Source organism: Indicator indicator, chromosome 14 (genome assembly GCF_027791375.1).
Source record: "Indicator indicator isolate 239-I01 chromosome 14, UM_Iind_1.1, whole genome shotgun sequence".
Taxonomy (NCBI): Eukaryota; Metazoa; Chordata; class Aves; order Piciformes; family Indicatoridae; genus Indicator; species Indicator indicator.
Window position 1 is genome coordinate 24,967,069 of NC_072023.1, and position 20,480 is coordinate 24,987,548.

A 20,480-nucleotide genomic window follows, 5' to 3' on the forward strand; every position below is an offset into this window, starting at 1 on the left:
ACTGCAGAGGGGGTTGAACTAGATGATCTTCAGAGGTCACTTCCAACCCAGAGCATTCTATGATTCTGTGATTCTATGATAAAATATATATATAAGAGCTGTCCCTTGTTATAATAATTTCAAAGGTAAGATGTTTACTAGCCTGTTGTGGAACAGTATCAGTAACATGTGAAAGTACTTTTTGTATGGAAATAGAAGAAAGGAGTCATGCTTTATTACTTTCTCTGAATGGGTAACTTGCAAGGAATGAAGGATTAATTTTTCTTTTTTTCGGCTCCTCATAGCCATGCATGGCCCTATGCTCTCAATTATGGTGCAGAGGCCTGTTTTGAAGGTAAACATTTCCATTCATCTCTATAGTGTATGTCCACCATAGAACCTGCATACATCAGAGAAAGATGACTATTTCTGCATTCTGCCCCTGCAGGGTAAGTGTGTAACCTGTACTGCACCCCTGAAGATGTCTACGCACAGCCTTCCTTCAGCAGCCACAGTGTGTTCACTGTGTTCTGGGGAGGTTCTACTTGCCTGTGCTCCTCTTTTCAGGCTCTTTCAGAATTGTAGGCATGTTGCCAAAGTCCTTACAATGCAGTCAAGAGGTGGGAGGTGTTTTTCAGGAGGCAATGTCATCCAAATTACAGTGGAATTACTTAATATGATAGAAGTAGGACATTTCCCTTAGTGAAGTGCAAAGCATCACTGCAGACAGGAGAGATTCAGACATTGCTAAAGCAAAAGCTTAGGAGAAGTTTGGGGAAGATGCTGTGCCATGTAAAATGCAGAGACAGTTTGCTAGCATCCCTTTAGTGACATGCTGTTCTTCCACTGTGTATTCCATCTATTGCACTTCCATAGTAGTAGCTGCTTTTATGTTCTCAGGTCAGAGACCAAGGCTGCATGGTTGGGCATTAGCTGAGATGTAATTACCCTTCTGTAATACAAATAGTGTGTTGATAGCCTTTTGGCATCGTATTTCTTGACTGTGGTATCTTTTCTTAGTTTATAAAGGTTACAAGAATTTGTTTTAATTAACTTTCTATTATCAAGCTGTTTGATTTTATCATGCAGTGACAATCCTTGGATGGTTGTACAACTGATGTAAGGGGAACAGGCAGAGGTACAACTTTGTGCATTTAGTGAAATCTCATGTGAGTCGGAATAATAATATACATTTCACTCTTGGATCTTTAGTCACCTTTTTAAGCTTAAAGAATCATCTTCAGAATTATTCCCTTTCCCCCATGCATTAGTTTTGAAGCTAAGAAAGGTTTGTTTTTTTTTTCAACCTGAAATCTGGGGGATTCAAATCCTCTTATTCTCCTCCGATATAGCTGCTTTTTCTTTATTATTTTTTGAAACCAAACTTGAATTTGAGCATGGCAACAAGATGTGATTGGAGTTTATTCAACTGTGGACTGTTTTTACTAGTTTCTTCTCAAAGGAACTAAATGACTTTTTTTTTTCCAGTTGTGTTGTTGTGGCCATTGGAGCCTCAGTGCCTTTAAGAGTGCCACAGAGTTGAGACCTCCAAGAGTCAGAGTGTCCAGGAGGGGTACCAGAAGGTGTAATCTTTGTATTTTTTCCATAAATCCTGCATCCCTATAAATCTGACTTAAAGTTATTTTCTCTCTCTTTCTTCCCTCTCTGCTCCCATGAGAGACACCTCTCTTATCTTCTGGTATTTTTAGTGTGTAGTTATGGCCTAGGCAGGGGGATGTAGTACAGCTCTGATGGGCCTCAGGAGAGAGAAATGAAGGGAGGCAGTTTGAGCCGGAGCAGCCTGAAACCAGTTCAGTAATGGGGGGAAGAAAGAGCACTGGGGCCTAAGGTAAACCCCAGGTGGGAGGAGAAAAGTAATACCGGGGTTTTGGTCTGCTTTGGTGGAAGGTTTTGTGTATCTGCTTTGGCTTAATGGGGTTGTGTGTTAAGCCTAAACTGTGTTTACTTTATTTGCTTTGCTGTGCTCACCACTATGTAGGAGTAGATTGTAGCTTGTGAATAGCCTTTCCATTTAAACTTTCCAATACTATCCAATCCTTCGTGAGAGTGTTATTCTTTTCCCCCTTTTGGAGCAATAGAGCAATCTATTGGCTCATTAAACCATGAGAGTTGGTTCCATTCTTAGTAGGTGCTCCGATATCCAAGCATGGAATACAGAATGGTTTGGTATTACAGCAATACAGGATGTGTGCTACAGGTGTTCTCAGATACGACCACAAATAGTGTACCACAATCTGTGTCTTACCCTCTCTGTTTCTCTCGGGCACAGAACTGCAGGAAAAGGGTTGAGAATTGTGAGAAGGAGCGGGAGGGTGTGGGGTGTCTGTAAGCCCAGCCAGAGGGAGAGGTGTAAGTTATGTTTCTTATCCTGATGTTTGTGTTGTGCTCCAACCAGCGCCATTCACTGCAGCCCAACAGCTACAGGCCTACTCTTCCAGAGTGGTGCAGTCACCGGATGTCTTTCCAGCAGTATGCCATTTGGTGAGTGCGTGAATGGAGTCCCCCCCTGTCCACTCTGCAGTCATGAGATACGGACATTTTCCAGGAGGAAGCTGCTCCTATCATTTGATTTTGCAAAAGCATCCTTTGAAAATTTCTGAAGGCTTCAGTCTGGCTAAAGTCACACATGCCAAGGTACTGAAAAGGTGTCTGTACATTGTGCTGGGAGCGAGAGAAACTCCCTGTATCCAGAGCTCATGAAAAGCGCTGGCAGACACAGTATCTTGGAATTATTGTGAAAGACTTGAATCGACACACTAGAACTGGCTAAGATGGAAACAAGGGAAATTAAACCATGACTACCTTAAGGAAGACAGTTGAAATAAATCTCTGTGGAGGAAGACCAAGGGCACTGAAGGAGAGTCCTGTTTCTCATGACAGGGAATTATGAAGAGCACTGAGAAATGGGTGGAGGAGGTTGGATCTGCACCCTGTCATATCTCTAAACACTTAAGCTGGTCTTGAGCTCATTGTAGTTTATTCTTAAGGCATATGTAGCACTATGACTTTTGTCTCTCATCAGTAGTACTCTAAGCACTGAGATTCTTAGGAGGAGAGCATGTGGCAGGCGGTCCTATGCTTAAAATGACATTTTAAAATTCGACCTCATGGTGAGCTTCTTCTCTAACATTATGTATGGCAGCATAACCAAATGAATCTCTACAACATTACCTCTGAAGAGGTGGCAGCTTGAATAGTAAACAGTGGAGGCAGACTAGAAAAGTAGTTTTGTTGATGTGTCTCAAGAAAAATGCTGAGAATGGAGTAAGTAATAAAAGTGAGATGATGATTTTGATCCAGTTCATGCTGATGATACCGTATGTGCTGACAGCTGCTTTTTTCTTCTTCTGAGGGTGGGGACAGGAAGCAGGAGCAAAACTTTCAGTTGGTTGAACTGACTGCTGTCTACTTCAGAAAAGCTTACAGCTTTGCTAAGGAGGGAATCCCAGAGATGCTGCAGTCTTTAGATGGCCCTGTGCAACAGTTTAGCACAAGGGCTAACCTGCCTGCTGCCCAACACAGACGTGAGGGGAAGTGACACACAGAGCTCAGGGCTGAGGTACAGAGATAAGCGTTTAATGTAACATATCAGAAGCACAATGCACAATTACCTCAGCTAATAACCTAATTCATCTAATAATGCAATGCCTGATTACCTTAGCTCAGCCTATTTGCAGAAGCAGCACAGTGAAATATACAGGGAAAAAAACAAACGGCATAAAACAGAAACCCAAACCCAGCAGCTACCTGACTCCCACTTGTTCCACTGCCACGCCTGCAGGAAAGAGCCAACACCCAAGGACCCAGAACAGGAAGCCTCCCAGGCTGCAATCTGAACTTCAAGCTCCATCACACTTTGCTGCAGCCAGCTCTTGCATGTTTGGAGCTGGCATGACTGCAGCATGGTGTGGATAACAGCAGCAGGTTCAGCTCAATCCATGACATTCTCCACCCCTTATTCTATACCATCTGCATCATGCCCAGCAGTAACAACATCAGACAATAGACATCCTAGGTCTGTCCATTCTCACTCAAAGTGAGATCACTTTGCAATACACAGAGGACTGCTCACTGCAGATGCCCTGGAGCTCCACTCTGTTCCTGTAGAGTCTGGATCAGTTCATGACAGTCAAATGCTGGGGCTGTGTTTCCACCCCTGGGGCAGTTGATTACAGTGACTCCTTCCACCCTTCCAAACAAAAGCAAACGGTGGCTTGCATTCCAGTGCTCAGCTTCCAACACATGCAGGAGTGGAGCTCCCTCTGTCACACCAGAAATACAGACAGGCTCCATTTCAACCTGCCAAGCTGTCAGTTCTGTGCAGTCCAATTATTTGCATCTTGTGAAGATGCTTTGGGATCCCTTCCAGAAGAATCAGAAGCTGTTATCAGCTTGTCTGTTCTTCTTGGGTGATTGGGGGCTCTCTGTTTGAGCCCATTATCTTATCAGTGCAATCCACTAGCTCCATGTGGCATCAGTTTGTGTCATGGAGACTCTCCCTGCGAACATCTAGCCCAGCACTGGTAGTCAGAGTGCCCTCCTGGAATGGGCATGTCAGTGTAGTATGTTCCCCTCCTTAAATTTTACAACAGCATATTCACACTAAAGTTACTGCCTCACTTGGTTTAGAACTTGTTGAGTAGGTAGAAGCCATATCTGCTTAACTGTAGGCAAAAAGAATCTGGCTTCTAACCCTGTAGGCAGATGGAGAAGAGGAAGACTGCTGGAGACCAACTGTGTGGAAGGCTGGGGATGAGAAAGTACTCCCTGAGTGATGCTTTGAACATCAGTTGGGAAGAACAGCAGACAGGAATGCACACTACCCCTTCTTTGGGCATGCACCTTCCAGGCAGAGAGATGACATCTTGGGCCAGAAGAAAAGCCTGGCTGGACTGCTTAGATTTTAGTAAATAGATGATGTGAATGCAGCTACAGGGAAGCAGTGGTGTGATAACAGTGTTGCTTCACTCTGCTCTATAGGATGTTTATGCTATATCACCAGAGGCTCTCAAGTTCTCTGTTGACTATGGGAGAAACAAATCCATTTAGAGGATTTTTCTGGTTTATTTTTTCAGGAGGTATTTTGTTCAGAATATGCTTCCACTGTACAACCTCCACTGTATTTCTTGGGAAATACAAAAGTGTTTAAAGGCAAACAAAGCAGCTGCTGGATTTTTTTGTTATTACTGTTCACAAGCATCAAGTTGTGCAAATGGCCTCAGGCAGAATTCTTCTTGTGGCCCTTGCCAGATCATTGCACATTTCTGTCCTGCTCACTGTACAGCCCTGTAACAATACTTAACAATCTTACAAGCAGGCTTTTCAGTGTTTTGAAAATCACCATACAACTCTGTGTTTGAGTTCTCTCACCTTCTTGGGACTGACTCACTGAAAAGATAACTTCATATCCATAACATCCCATGCTAGATATTCCTCATTTTTACCTTAAACATTCCTAGTCATAGGTTTTTTCATTATTTTTTCACCACTGGAACTATTAGACATTTGAACTCCCAAGGGAGGTGGTGGATTCTCCTACATTAGACAGTTTCAAGGCCCAGCTTGAAAGGATTCTGGGCCTGCTCATTTAAACTGTATTCTTACCCTGAAAGGTTGGACTGGATGATCCTTGAGGTCCCTTCCAACCTGGTATTCTGTGAATCTGGGGTTTGTCATTTGAATGATCGTATGGAGAAAGCTGCATGCATGACAGACATACAAAATCTTCTCTCTTCACCATGTCTGTTGAAAACAGGAGTTTGTGGGTAGGTTTTTGGATTTGTCTTTCAGGTATTTGAGGGAAATGGGTGGCTCTACCTTGTGTGCATAAGTACAATTTGTTGTTAGGTTATTTGGTATCACAGTTCATACTCTATGGACACCACGACATTTTTATGTCAGAATATTATCATTCTAAGGGCAGTGTGTGATGTAAGGACAATACTATTGTAAGACAATGAAGAAGGGGAATAGATACTATATTGTTTCTCCTGTATTCCCACTTGTTGGTTTAAACCCCCTAACTGCTTTATACAGTAGAACAAGTTTTCAGCTTTCTATCATTTTATTCCTTCAGGAGCAGCCTGAACCATTCTAGTTCTGTGAATTCACATCAACAGAATTACCACATGGACTTTTATGTCCTCCTGGCTGTGCACTCTGAGCTTCTAGAGCAATGCCATTCCAGTCATGTACTTTCAGCTGAGCTGCAAGCCCAGTGGAGAAAGACTTTTCATCATGCTTAATCAAATGCTGCAGCTCTGGTGTAGAAAGGTTGGGAAAAGCAAGTTACCAATAGAGCTGTGCCCTATGCTTGAGGAAACAGAAACCACAGCAGTATTGCTTTCAGTGAGCATCTAGTCAAATAAATGGTGTGTGTGTCTTCCCTGAGAAACTAATCATAGTTTTTGCCAGCATTTCAACAATTTGAGTAAGTAGTCCAAGATTCTGCTGTGTCCTTTTAACTGGGGCTGTGATTCTATTGACTGAACTTTCTCCTGTCCTTTCTCCGCTATGAGAAATGAGAAGACAAAGGGTCTGAACATCAGAAAGCAGCACTGAATGATGCTACTAGAAAGAGAAGCTTCCTGTAATTTTGTTTGCTTTTGGTAAATGGGACAAAATGCCATCAGGCTAACGCTTTCTTTTCTGCTGTTACAGGAGATCCACCGGCGGTTTGAAAATGCTCCTGACACAGCCAAGACAAAGGCTCTGCAAACTGTTATTGAGATGAAGGTAAATGCTTGCACATAGGCTGCAGGAGTTTGTTCTCTGGAAAATGGGTTATCAGAAGAAAGCTGACTACCAAATGGCATCTACTTCTGTCAGTCTTCTTATTTAAAGTCACTTCTTTTTACATATATTTTAATTATTAAGCTATTAAGAGGCAGAGCTGCTACCTGCCACAGTAGAAACCTGACTGCTGTCTGCCTGTAGCAGCATCTACAGCTTTCTGTCAGTTAACCAAGAGTCCATTGTGTCACAGGGATGGGAAGGATGGATTAGTGGAGTTTTATGATGACGTGGGTTATTTTCTATTCATAGAACCGATATTGAAATACTGCTTTGCATTCTGTGTGTCAACAAAGTCAGCAAACTGCAAAGTCAAAGCCCGTGTAAAGAATGGATCATACAGCTAGAAAGATGTCAGCCTGTCAGCATAAACCTGACTTATCTACATGAATTTGTGATTGAATTCTTCAGTTATTAACTCAAGTATCTTAATGGAACAATGGCAATTTGCCAAGAGCTCAGGAGCTACAACTGGAGTTTGTGGTTTATGTAGCTTTATTCGATCATATTTTGTATCGTGTAGTCCATAAAGTGCATCCAGCAGGGTTTGGACAAATACAGTTGAAACATTGGAGAAAGTCTTTGCAAACTATTTTCTTCCATTTACATATCCTCACCTTCTCCCTTCTTCTTTATCTTTGCCTTTTTCTTTTCCTTATTTTTTTCCCCCTTCCAACCCTTTCCATCCCATCTTAATCTTTTCCATAGTAATTTTCTTTCTTTCTGGATGCATTCCTGCGTGACCTGCTCTAGGTGACCCTGCTCTGTGATGTTTCTATTCTGGAGCCTTTAATTTACTGTCTTTCTTCATCTTTGTGGTCCATAGTAATGAAAACTAATTGACCATCTGGTAACAATAAACCAAGGCTATCCAAGGCGATACACTGACATTTCTGGGAAATTCTGTGAGCACGGAAACAAAACAAGTTGTGAATCGAAGCATTTCACTTCACCTTACTGCCCCTGTAGTTTTTTGTTGCAGAAGATCACTTCACTGATTTTAACTTAAGCAGTCAAAAATGAAGCAGATCTGACTGGGTCTTAATAACAGTCCCTTAGAAAAATCTTCTCTCATAACTGATAAACCTGTATGTGAAAATGCTTCCTTCAGCCATGCTTTGATTATCAGACCAAAAAAATGCATGAAGGATTGGCCTATGCAAGAATGGAGAGAAGTTTCAGATCTTACCTGTATTTCAGGAAAGACAAGATGTTTTTGAGAAAGGAACTGAAAAAATAGATTACTGCTTGTAAATGCATGTCCGTGCTCATGAATATGCATGGTGGTCTGTGTACTTTATGAATCTCTTCTTGCTGTTCCTAACACAAAAGACTTCCAAAGCAACAGTAGACTAACTAGATTGGAAACCTCTGATCATTCTGCAAAGCTATGAGGATGATGGTAGCTTGGCTTCCTTAATTTGTCAGCTATGGGAAAGTTTGATATGTTGTATGTATAAGCCAGAATCTTTGTTAAGGTCCTTTATCCACTCAGAACTAAATTGTCCACTCCAAACCACGCTGTTGAATCTTTTCCTTGATTATGATGTTTTCTATGTTGTCCATTTGTGACCTCACTTAATTACGAGTAGCAAGAACCCATTTTTTTTTCTCATTTAATCAGGATTAAATTTCTCTGATTTATCATAGAATCATAGAATGGTCCAGGACGGAAGGGACCTCCAAAGCTCATCCAGTCCAATCTCCCTGCAGTCAGCAGGGACATCCTCCACCAGATCAGGTTGCCCAGAGCCCTGTCCAGCCTCACCTTGAATATCTCCAGGGAAGGGTCCACAACCACCTCCCTGGGCAACCTGTTCCAGTGTTCCACCACCCTCATGGTGCAGAACTTGTTTCTAACATCCAATCTAAATCTGCTCTTCTCTAGTTTGAAGCCATTGCCTCTGGTCCTGTCCCTGCAGGCCTTTGCAAACAGTCTCTCTCCATCCTTCTTGTAGCCCTCTTCAGGTACTGGAAGGCTTCTGTTAGGTCTCCCCGGAGCCTCCTCTTCTTATGCTGACTAATGCACCTTTATTGCCTGCATTTATTCATCTTATAGTGTGTCCCTGCCACTAACCATGTTTTTTTTTCAGTACTTCACTCTTCCTTTCCTTGGAAGGTATAAAAAATTGAAAACTTGGTACTTGAGCACTCAGCCAGACGCTGTGTAAAGGCATCTATACTGATTTCTGTAGGGAGGAGTAAATGTCAAGGGGAGTTACATGTCCCACTAATTATTTCCTTTGTTTTTAAACTCCAGTACTATGTTAACAAACCCTCTAACTGTATTTTTCTCTGTCTCTTCTAATCGTTTTCAGGATTCAAAAATTTCTTCCATGGAGCGTGGCCTGCGGGATTTGGAAGAGGAGATTCAGATGTTGAAGTCAAATGGGGCTCTGAGCACAGAGGAGCGTGAGGAGGAAATGAAGCAAATGGAGGTGTACCGTAGCCATTCCAAATTCATGAAGAATAAGGTATTGAGACAACAAATGATGGTAGGAGGATAAACTGAGCTTAGTGAACAGATGAGAGAAAATGTCATACTTCAGCAAAGTGCCCAGTCTGGTGTTAGGAAACAGAATTTTGTTGGTATTCTGCCACAAAGCCACTAAAATAACTTAAAAATATTTACAAGAATTTTAAATTCAGGTTTGAAAATATTGTAATGGTGGCCTGTAAGGCCAGCGGCCCAAATTCTGCTTTAACTGTCACACCTGGCTTTCCTTTGTATCTAAGGGATTTCACGTCTATCTTTATACCATTGATAATCCACCGTTTTAAGTTTTATTTGATCTAGGTCTTTTCAAATGTAGTGTATTAAAAAAATGGTTTCTTTTTGCAACTATTGTACTATATGTCTTTGTGTTATGCAAGGACTGAAAAGATCATGAACCATCACTATAATGCTTTCCATTGCACTCTCCTTCCAGTAGCGGAATAAGAATGGGAGTAGATGCAACACCAGTGGTGGTGCCAACATTAATTTATGCCATTGGGAACACAGAACAAATACAGCAGTGAGACTTGTTGTTCCTCAGTTATAAAGAATGGCAATGACTACTGAGTTGTCTGTAGCCAAAAGTCAATTCATTCTTTGTTTCTCCTAAAGAAATGTTTCTCAGTCTTTTAGTGCATCCTAAAATTTTCTAACAGTGATTAAGTTCTCCTGGTACAGTAAATTTGAGTATATTGTGAGCAGTCCTGCTTTTCTTAGTTATCTTTGGCATATTCCCTGTAAGGAAAAGAGGTCCAAAATTACAAATTCCTGAACCATTGTGACTTACTGCATTTGTACAGAGGTCAGAAATTACTCTCCTAGGTCCTGAACAATTGTGACCTACTGCATTTGTCCTGCTTGAGATTACTTCTCAAAAAAAAAAAAAGAAAAAAAAGGAATGCTGGAGAAAGTTACTTGGAGATTGTTACTTGCCCTAAAGCAGAAGTGCACAATACGTTTGTGTTTCTTCCACTAGCCTCAAGCCAGCTCACTGATTTACCTCAAGGTAATCACATCTCTCCTATTTTGCCTTTATTTTGCCCTTTATCCTGCTGGATTGCTTCTAGGAACTGAAGGGCACCCCCTGCAAATTAAGAAAGGAGAGATGATTTCAGCACCCCTTCCTTCCATCCTTTCTGCTTTACTTCTCTCTTTGTTAGCAGCTCTTCAGTTTCTCCTTCTTCTCTTCCTCTATGTGCCTACAGACCAGTTCAGCTGCTCAGCTCTGGATCTCTTGCATCTGCTCATTTTTCTCCTGCTCCTTTTTGATTTCCTCCTTTTTGATAACTATTCACTCAAGCCTCATTGCCAGCTCCAGTCTTGTTATCTTGCTGTCCTGCCTTGGTCTGTAACTGCACAACATTTCTTTTTTTGCCCCCAATATTTTACTGTAGTCATCTGTGGCTATACCTTGACAATTAACTTTTTCTCTTAAGCTGAAAAATGTCCTTTTCCTGTCCTAATTTCTGAATTCCAGTTTCAAAACTGTTGAGTGAAATGTCCAATGGTTGCCATATATAAACATTTAGATATGTATTTAAATATATAAGTATACATCTTTGTTTCATAATCACATTTTTGTCTGGCAGCCTATATGCAATTACAGAGACATGAAACTTTTGAGAAGACTTAATGAAGCACGGAAGAGAAAGCGAGTGAAGAGCACTGACCTTTCTGTTCAGCTCTTTGTCACTTTCAGGCACTTGGATTGAAACAGGCTAACTAGCAGCTGGCAAATGCTAAATATTTAAAAGCATAACAATGTCGTGACAGGTAGAGCAACTGAAGGAAGAGCTAAGTGCCAAAGAGGTTCAAGGGGAGGACCTGAAAAAAAGAGTGGCTGGTCTCCAGACTGAGGTCTCTGCAGTAAGATTTATCTTTTGTGTGCAGTGGCCATTCACTGGGGCTTGCTAGCTCTCTGGCTTTCTGGGTAGCTTTTCTTACCTCCTTCATGACCTGGTCTAACAGTAGAACTAACAGCCTGCTCAGCCTGATAGCTGTCTTTGTTCACATGGGTTTGGTGTCCATAACATCATTCTTCAGCTGACATTCAGATTTGTTTGGTTACCGGTTTGTAACAGTTTGAGCTGCTTTAGCAGTAACTTACTTTTCTCTACTAAAGCAGATTTTCACAAGTATTCAGCACCCATTTTGGCATCAGACTTTCCAAGAGATTTGTTTTCCTCAGTAGAAAAAAAAAATTAAATCATGCTGAAGCCTCTTAACATTCTTGCACAAAAAATAACAAAAGCCGGATGCTGAACACTTCTTCAAGTGGATTGTTTAACTTTAGCAGCATGTAGTTAGGTTATTCTTTTCCAGGGAAATTCCTGCATTTGCTGGGTGATCCTAGTGTCTTACTGACAAGAGAGATTGAAACACTTAATGCTGTCCTAACTTTTCTTGCAACTTGGAATGGTACACCCTGCATGTTTCCTAAAGAGCTTTAGCACACTGGCAGTAGAGGCTTACAGCTCTGAAGTGGAGATTTCCAGAGATAATGATCCCAGGGTGCTACTTGGGAATATTCATGAAATATGGTTGGGTTCAGGTGAGAGCTTTTCACCAAACCAGAAGTATTTAGGGTAAACATCTCTTCTGAGATGACCTCCGAAAGAATTTCTTTTCAAAGACAGCCAAAGTGATTTGAGAAAGTTTTCCTATACTTCAGTCTACCTACCAATTGAAAAAGGTTGTGTCATCTGAGACTTTTAAGGAAGCTTTTTCATTTCTGTAGTCCAGGAAACATAGCTAGCAGTAAATAGTTCATCTCTCCCCAGCCATTCTGCTGTGCCTAGCAGTCCTGTGCAACTGGTTGTATCACGCAGTGGTTGACAGCAGGATTATGCTCTTGACATCAATACTTCTGTGCTTAATTTAAACAGGTGGTGAAATAATTCTGTGGACGTGTTTGCTTTTAGTAAAAATACGAAACTCAAACCAACCTAGTATGTTAGAATTAAGTGGGCAATAAACTACTGAATAGTTCTATAAATTCTTCTTATACTCCTTCCCATTATTCCATTTGAAAAAGTTAGTTTGTGTAAGGTTTTTTGAGATTCATGTCTTCTTTCTTTTGCTCCCCTTCTTCCTTATCTCCTCACGTACACTGTTTCCTACTGGAACAGAGGAGTCCTTTGTGACATCTTTTAACACTGTTTTAATCACAGAATTATTGAGGCTGGAATAGAGCTCTGAGATCATCAAGCCCAGCTTCTGACCTAACACCACCACACTGACCAGACCATGGTGCTAAGTGCCACATCCAATCTTGCCTTAACCACCTTCAGGGATAGCGACTCCACCAGCTGCCTGGGCAATCCATTCTTTTCTTTCTTTAGTTGCCCATTGAAATAGTGTTGTGAAAATAAAACCACATTTAGCTAAGCTTTCCCTCATATATGATATGAGGGTAAAAGTAAAATACGTTTTTATGGGACATGTGTCAGAGGCAAACCAGAAGGTTGGTTATAAACTTGGACATGAGTCTACAGTTAGACTTTCCTGTCCTCTTTTATTTTTTTTTTCTTCAGGCTTACATTAAAATTATTCTGGGTGATGATTGCACTCAGAATGACATCTCATAAAATTTCAGTGCTTTGCTTTTACCATTTCTTATTGCTCATCTTTTATATGATCACCCAAGCTACATTTGTTAAGGTAACCAGACATTTCCATGCTGGTTTCATTCACTAAATGACATCTAGGAAATTGCTCTCAACCAAGTGCAATTCCACAAACAGTTTTCACGTTGTTTGATGTATATTTGCACCTGCTTTAGGGAGCTCCCATCAATTAAAAGGTATTTCTTGGAAAATTTAGATATTGGTTTTGTAAACAGTGGGAAATGTAAAGGTGTCTTTACAAACTCTGTAAGCATGAGGCTGGATTGATGGATGGATCTCCATCATGAGGACAGAGAGATGGATGGCAGCTCACTATTTTGACATTTCAAAGCAAACTTCATGCTTCTGGAGAGACCTGTAGGTATCTCATCTTTTCTTGACATTACAGGGTGAGGGGACTTTCTCGTTACAGTTCTGCTTCCTCTTCCTTAAACATTTACCTCTGCTGAGGAACCAGTTTGGGGTCAGTCCTTTGAAAGATGACTAAGAACAGACTGACTGTTAAAAAGAGCCTCTCTTAGAAAACTGATGTTATGCTTCCCTTTTTCCTTGTTGCTCATGACTCAAATTTCTGCTGGCCTTCTATTCAAAATAACTGAAGGCTTTACAGTTCCGTGGGCTGAGTTTAGAGCATCATACGGCTTGTATGGTATTCGCATACAATTCTGTTGTATGTGAATTTGTAGTTGGTTTTGTAAGGAAGATATAAATTGCTTTTTCCTTTGCCCACCTTTCCTTTCCTTTTTCAGATTGGCCAAGTGAAACAGGAGCTGTCACGCAAAGACACCGAGCTGCTGGCCTTGCAGACAAAACTGGAAACCCTCACCAACCAGTTCTCTGACAGCAAGCAGCATATCGAAGTCCTGAAAGAGTCTCTTACAGCTAAAGAGCAAAGAGCTGCCATCCTGCAGACAGAGGTGAAATGGGCAGTTCTGTACTTATTACCGTTTCAGAGAGAGAGAAATCAAAAGCATTAGGTTTGTCTTCCTTGGGTTGTACAATTCCACAGCCATTCAGTACTGCCTCTTCTGAGCACACTCTTAGATGTTTTGTGATTCTCCAGGCCAGGGGATTGATCATAAAGACAACTAAGTGTGTACAAGAGCAGACACTCTTGTGTCTGAATGGACACTTGTAAGGACATGCTTTACTAACGTGCAGTCACTAATACTTGATTTTCCAAGGCACAGAAAGATAGGAAGTTGCAATGCTGAGCTGTGGGATTTATTTTCAGTGACCTTATAGCTGAAAGTGAGCAGAGAAAGGAAGAGCATTGAAATCACAGAATCATGGAAAACATCCAGTTGGAGAGACCTCCAAGCTTAGCCAGTCCAACCTTCCACGCAGCACTGCAGGGTCACCACTAAACCATGTCCCTAAGCACCAGCTCCACGCACTGTGCAAACACCTCCAGGGATGAGGACTCCAGCACTGCCCTGGGTATTCCAATAGCTGAGAACCCTCTCTGGGAAGAAATATTTCCTAGCATCCAGCCTGAACCTCCCCTGCTGCAGCTTGGAATATTTCCTCTGCTCCTGTCTCTTGCCACTAAGGAGCAGAGGCTGTCCCCTCCTCGCTCCGACCTCACTTCAGGGAGCTGTAGAGAGCAATGAGGTCTCCCCTCAGCCTCCTCTTCTCCAGCCTGAACACCCCCAGCTCCCTCAGTCCCTCCTCATAGCCCAGGGGCTCCAGGCCTTGCTGCCCTTCTCTGGACATGCTCCAGCCCCTCAATGTCCTTCCCAGAGTGGCCCAGAACTGAACGCAGCACTGGAGGTGTGGCCTCAGCAGTGCTGAGCACAGGAGGATGATCACCTCTTGTCCCTGCTGCCCACAGTGGTTCTGATCCAAGCCAGGATGCCTTTGGCTTTCTTGGCCACCTGGGCACTGCTGGCTCATATTTAATTGACTGTCAACCAGAACCCCCAGGTCCCTCTCTGAGTCACAGCTTTCCAACCACACATCCCCAAGGCTGTAGCTCACCATTGGATTGTTGTTCAGTCATATACAACTTGCTGAGGCTTTACTGCTGTTCTCAGCATGTAAGAGACCTCTTGCCTGTAAGCCTGTGCAATATGAGCTCTCATGATTTATGATTTAAGGAAAAATCTTTTCCAAACTGTGCTTTGATAATAGTTAACAAAGTTCCATTTTATGTAAGACACAAGTGTATATCTGACCATCAAGTGGAGAATAAGTATAGCATATGCTCAGTGCTTCTTGGCCTTCTTGAACATGCATGGAATGTGTGCAGACAGCATTGCAATCCCCTGGCTTGGAGAACTGCAGTGTTAGGAGAAGCCCAAAAGATGGCGCTCATGCACCAACATAGATAGGTGCTGGTACAGCTGGAAGAGTGCAGAGCCAGAGGAAGGTGCAGAGAAACGGTAGGTGACACTGGCATACACAACCACGCTGCACGGGGTCAAGGGAATTTCGTTCAACTTTTTACCCTCCCGTAGCTCTCCTTTAGCCATGCTGAGTGTGCACATGGCCTTGTCTACATGCAGAAATCAAGCTACCTAGAAAATATCTTTCAATGTTCTGAGGAGGCTTTTCTGGTTATTGGCAGGTTTATGAAGAATTTGGAATTGCAGCAGGCAGCAGAACTGTGAAAGTGTGCTAGCTTACACTCAAAAGCTTCTTGATAAGTTTGGGGGTTGGTGGGGGTTGGTTGGGGTTCTTTTGCTAGTCAGGAATTCACCCTAGAGTCACACATGTTTATTTTAAAAAATATTTGCATTTCAAAATGTCACTGGAAGTGGGTATTAGTTACCTAAACATTTTAAAATGCAAATTGCAGGGCTTGATTCATTGCACTGATTCAAAATCATAGACTCATAAGAATATAGACAGATTAAATCGCGGTGCAGTATTGTGGCAACATTAGAAACACATTTCTTTTAAATAACAAAAAATGTTGCTTTTCTGCTTATGAGAGATGAAGTTCTTTATTACCTAGTTAAAGCAAAATGAAGTTCTTTTTTACTAGTTAAAAGACTTCAGCAGATGGTCGTCATTTCAGCTGTTATGGTAAGCAAATATATGTATTCAAATAAAATGTATGGAATTTAAACAAAACAAACCAAAATTACTTGGTTATATATACAGTGACAAACACTCTGCTCTGCCTTGGTGAGGTCCCACCTGGAATATTGCATCCAGTTCTGGGCTCCCCAGTTCAAGAAGGACATCTGCTGGAGAGAGTCCAGAGGAAGGCTAGAAGGATGCTGAAGGGCCTGGAGCACTGCCTGGGGAGGAGAGGCTGAGAGCCCTGGGGCTGTTTAGTCTGGAGAGGAGAAGACTGAGAGGGGATCTGATCAATGTCTATCAATAGCTGAGGGCTGGGGGTCAGGAAGGAAGGAACAGGGACAGCCTCTGCTTGCTTGTGTCCTGGGATAGGACAAGAGGCAATGGATGGAAACTACAGCACAGGAGGTTCCACCTCAACTTCTTGACTGAGGGTTCCCAGATCACTGGAAGAGGCTGCCCAGAGAGGTTGTGGAGTCTCCTTCTCTGGAGTCTTTCCAGCCCTGTCTGGATGTGTTCCTGTGTGACCTCTGCTGGGTTCTGTGGTCCTACTCTGGCAGGGGGGTTGGACTGGAAGATCTCCAGAGGTCCCTTCCAACCCCTAACATCCTGTGAGCCTATGTGATCCTGTGATAGTTATTCAGAACATTTTGGTTTTATTTTAGCTGACAATCAAAGTAGGTTTTTTAATAAAGAAAAAATCTTACACACTCTAAATTGTAATGTTATTTAAAAATAGTTGAGAATACTTCTTCTTCACTGGATTCTTTCAAATGAGGTTCTCATGTAGCACAACGATACCAAACCAAACTGGATTCTTCCTCTGAGATATGCAAACTCTTTTGTACTGCTAAAAAGTGGCTGAAAGGGAGGCAGCAGGAGGGAAGAGAGAGGAATGTTTTGCTACTTACTGCTTTTAGTTTTTCACAATTTGCTTCCAGATACCATAAATGAAACCTTCAATTACAGGAACAGTGAAAGAAAATTTTCTTTCTGTCTGTTTCAGTAAGGGGGTGCTGTGGAGCTAAAACATCATCTGCTGTTTGGGAGTGATGTATTTATGATAGGTTTGTTGAAACAGTCCACATTTTCCAGTCCAGCCTACCATGTTCTTCACAGTAAAATGTAGCCATCTAATGTGGATTTAACACATACAAAGTGGTGTTGGTTTTCAAGCTATTCTGGTCTATCACAGTAGATATTTAGAATGATCCATTCCTGTTCCTGAGAGTTTTTATGTAATTCTAAGAATATATTTATACTTTTGGAAAGATAATCCCAGCTTTCTCATCCTTGCTGATGTTCCTGAACAGAAAGCTCAATAATTAAACCGTCATGTACAATTATAATCATAGAATGAATCATAGAATCATAGAATGGTCCAGGCTGGAAGGGACCTCCAAAGCTCATCCAGTCTGACTTCCCCACAGTTAGCAGAGACATCCCCAACTAGATCGGGTTGCCCAGGGCCTCATCGAGCCTCACTTTGAATATCTCCAGGGATGGGGACCCAACCACCTGTTCCAGTGTTCCACCACCCTCATGGTGCAGAACTTGTTCCTAACATCCAATCTAAATCTGCTCTGCTCTAGTTTGAAGCCATTGCCCCTGGTCCTGTCCCTGCAGGAATTTGCAAACAATCTCTCTCAGTCACCTTTCTTCTGTCTTCACAAGCGATCCTCTCAAGTATAAGACTGAAACATGTTGGTAAAAGACACTGTTGAGTTGTTTGTCATTGCATCCTGTGATGTGTTTGTTGTTTTTTTTTTTTTTTAAGGGAAAAAGTATCTTCCTATACAATAAATTTCACTGGGAATAGGGTAGGAATGTGAGCTCCTCTCTGTCTTCAGTTGTTGGCAGCACTGGTCAATGTCAGAGCATACCTAGCTCCTCTCAAGACACCTTGTGAGGAGGAAGAGAGCTACATAACATGTATAACATTTGAGAGGGAAGAGAATACTTTCAGAAGCATTTGCCTTTTGGTCTGCTGTTGAAGAAAGCTGTAGGTAGTAAGGGAAAAGATGTTATGTGTGATATTAAAAAATGGATTTGCCACCTGCCACGCTAGAACTGCAAAGAACAATGAGCTTCTTGTGGGCTGTTTATCTTCAGGGCTGTTGAGTGGAGAGGGTATTGTGGTTAACTTTTCAGTTTGCTTAAGGACCCTTTAAAATAGCTCTCCAATTGTACAATCTCTTTGTAAACAAAACAAAAAAATAAATCAATATTTATTTTGGAATTAAGGCTTCATCCATATAAAGTTTGTGTTTTTCCCAGTGAGCTCCTCAGCTTAGGTCAGTGCCAGAATGTATGTGGCTTGAGTGGGAGGTTAAATTAATCTGTGAGAACATTCCCCTTTATTTTTGTATGCTGCCTAAGCTGGCAAGGTTCTGTAATTGGTCTGTTCCCTATGGTAAATACAGATGAATATTCAGTAGAATGAATGCAGTCCTCTGAAGTATTTTATTTGCTCAGAATATCTCAGAAGAACATAAAATTCTCTTAGGATCTTTATTGGAGCTTATGCTGGCAGTTTGAAACTATAGTAGACTCTCTCAAATCAGAGACAGTTAGGGTATGGATAATGTTTAGTGAAGAATGTGCAAATGGGAGCTGGGTGTCTCTAGCAAGGCTTGTTAGTGCCAGCTCCACGAAGACCTATGCTGACAGCTCACACAACACTGTCCCATGTTTTCAGCATTCAATGTCTTGTGCTGGAGCTTGTGGAAGAACAGCTGAACTGATTTCTAACCTCAGCAGGCCCTGGAGGTAGTACATCTGTCCTGCTTTGAGTTTAGGAAGAGGCTGCTCAGGGGGGTTGTGGAGTCTCCCTCTCTGGAGATATTCAAAACCAGCCTGGATGTGTTCCTGTGTGACCTGCTGTAGGTGCTCCTGCTCTGGCAGGGGGGTTGGACTGGATGAGCTTTCCAGGTCCCTTTCAGCCCCTCACATTCTGTGATTCTGTGCTGATCCTAGCAGGAGGCAGCCAGGCTCTGCACAAAGCCAGGTGTGTGCACCTGGCACCCAGCTTTCTACTCCATGTCAGAGTCATGTAATCTGACTAAGCTGTCCTTGTAACCAGGAGCTTACATGTTCATAAACAATCCACTCTCTTCTACAGACCCTGCTGGGTATTGCTGTAATTTGTATAAGGAGGTGAAGAGTCAACTCTAATGTAATTAATAAGAAAGAGAACAATGTCCAAAATAGAGAATAAGGTTTTGTGAACTGCCACTGCATTCAAAATCAGTCAGTAAACACAGTTTTTTTAAGTCTTAATGACAAACTATGGCATCAGGAAAATAAATATTTTTTTATTGTTTGTTGCAAGATAGTGATAGAAGGTCACAACATATCCATCCAAGACACAGCAGTCAGGAAAAGGGGCATCAGCACCTCAGCAGCTTTTTCCCTGGTCATTTCCATTTGCAGTGAAAATCTTAGGCTGACTTTGTTGGAGTTGGCATCAGCTGACTCCCACAGACCTCCATTCTTGTCACTGTGGGAGGATACCATACATAAACTGAGCTGACATGAACAAACAAGGGCAGTGTTCTGCCAGGAATGGTGCTAAGGTGATGATTGTGTGTCCTGCCAGCCTTTGAAATGTTTTCTGTGGTTTCCCAGGGAGAGACCTCAAACAAATAAACCCAGGAATGCAATTTCTCCCAAATGGGAAGCTAATATAGACTTCAAAGAGAACAATCAATCAGAAAATGGAAAGCGTTCTGCGGATAAATTTCTGTTTGCAGATGGTCTCTTTTAATACTGTGCCCTGGGTGTCTGGACTGTCTCAAATATTTTGCAACACAACCCTTGAGATTGTTTGGATTTTCTTGTGAGGGAGATTTTCAGTTTCCCTTCAAGAATTAACAGCAGTGACTCTTAGCTTTAATATTAGAGATATCCAGAGAGAAAGACACCTCATTGATCTATAAAACTGCAGGTTTCTGCAGAGAACACAGCCACCTGCTCAACTTTTCCTTACAAACACTAACAGTCCTGTAAATCATATTTGTGTACTACCTGGTGCTCTGACATCCCTGCACAATATCCTCTGTGCCCCACTTGCTGGGTGAGAGGTCAGGAATGTGATTTTCATAACGTCTGTGTAAGTGAGGATGCTCCAGACACCGAGGTGGCATCAGCGTGCTGATGGGAAGAGCATAGCAGTTTTCCTCACTGGAAAGGGCTTATTGCTCTGTGTAAAAGGAATCAGACCAAACAGCAAAGGATTTTGTGGACATGGCATACTGTAAATGAGGAGCCTTACAGACAACTTTTCCACTAGCAAATCAAAATAAAGTGGAATTATAACACCACATTAAATTTAAACATTGCTCAGAATGCTGTAAGCATAGTCACTACCTCAGTTCTTTCCCTGGCTGGAGTTGTCCAAGTCATCTTTTCACTTCATGTCTCTGCTAGGCTCTGCTGTGCAGAAGGACCAAGAAATTCATTGATTACCCTGTTTACTCTGTGGCTGATGTCCTGTAATGGATTCAGCTAACAGAAACCAAATCTGGTACTGTCAAATA

The 20,480-nt window shown here is 42.0% G+C and overlaps 1 protein-coding gene across 2 annotated transcripts in view; it reads left to right on the forward strand.

The window, feature by feature from the left end:
* The window catches only part of ERC1 (ELKS/RAB6-interacting/CAST family member 1), a 351,929-nt gene that overhangs the window by 78,702 nt on the left and 252,747 nt on the right, over positions 1-20,480 (forward strand). Inside the window, exons 3-6 of one of the 2 annotated variants that reach the window (XM_054386713.1) lie at positions 6,661-6,735; positions 9,111-9,266; positions 11,063-11,146; positions 13,665-13,832. In XM_054386713.1, the coding sequence (XP_054242688.1) occupies positions 6,661-6,735; positions 9,111-9,266; positions 11,063-11,146; positions 13,665-13,832 (483 nt within the window). The remainder of the gene's footprint in view (positions 1-6,660; positions 6,736-9,110; positions 9,267-11,062; positions 11,147-13,664; positions 13,833-20,480) is intronic. The other variant, XM_054386714.1, reaches the window with a different exon arrangement.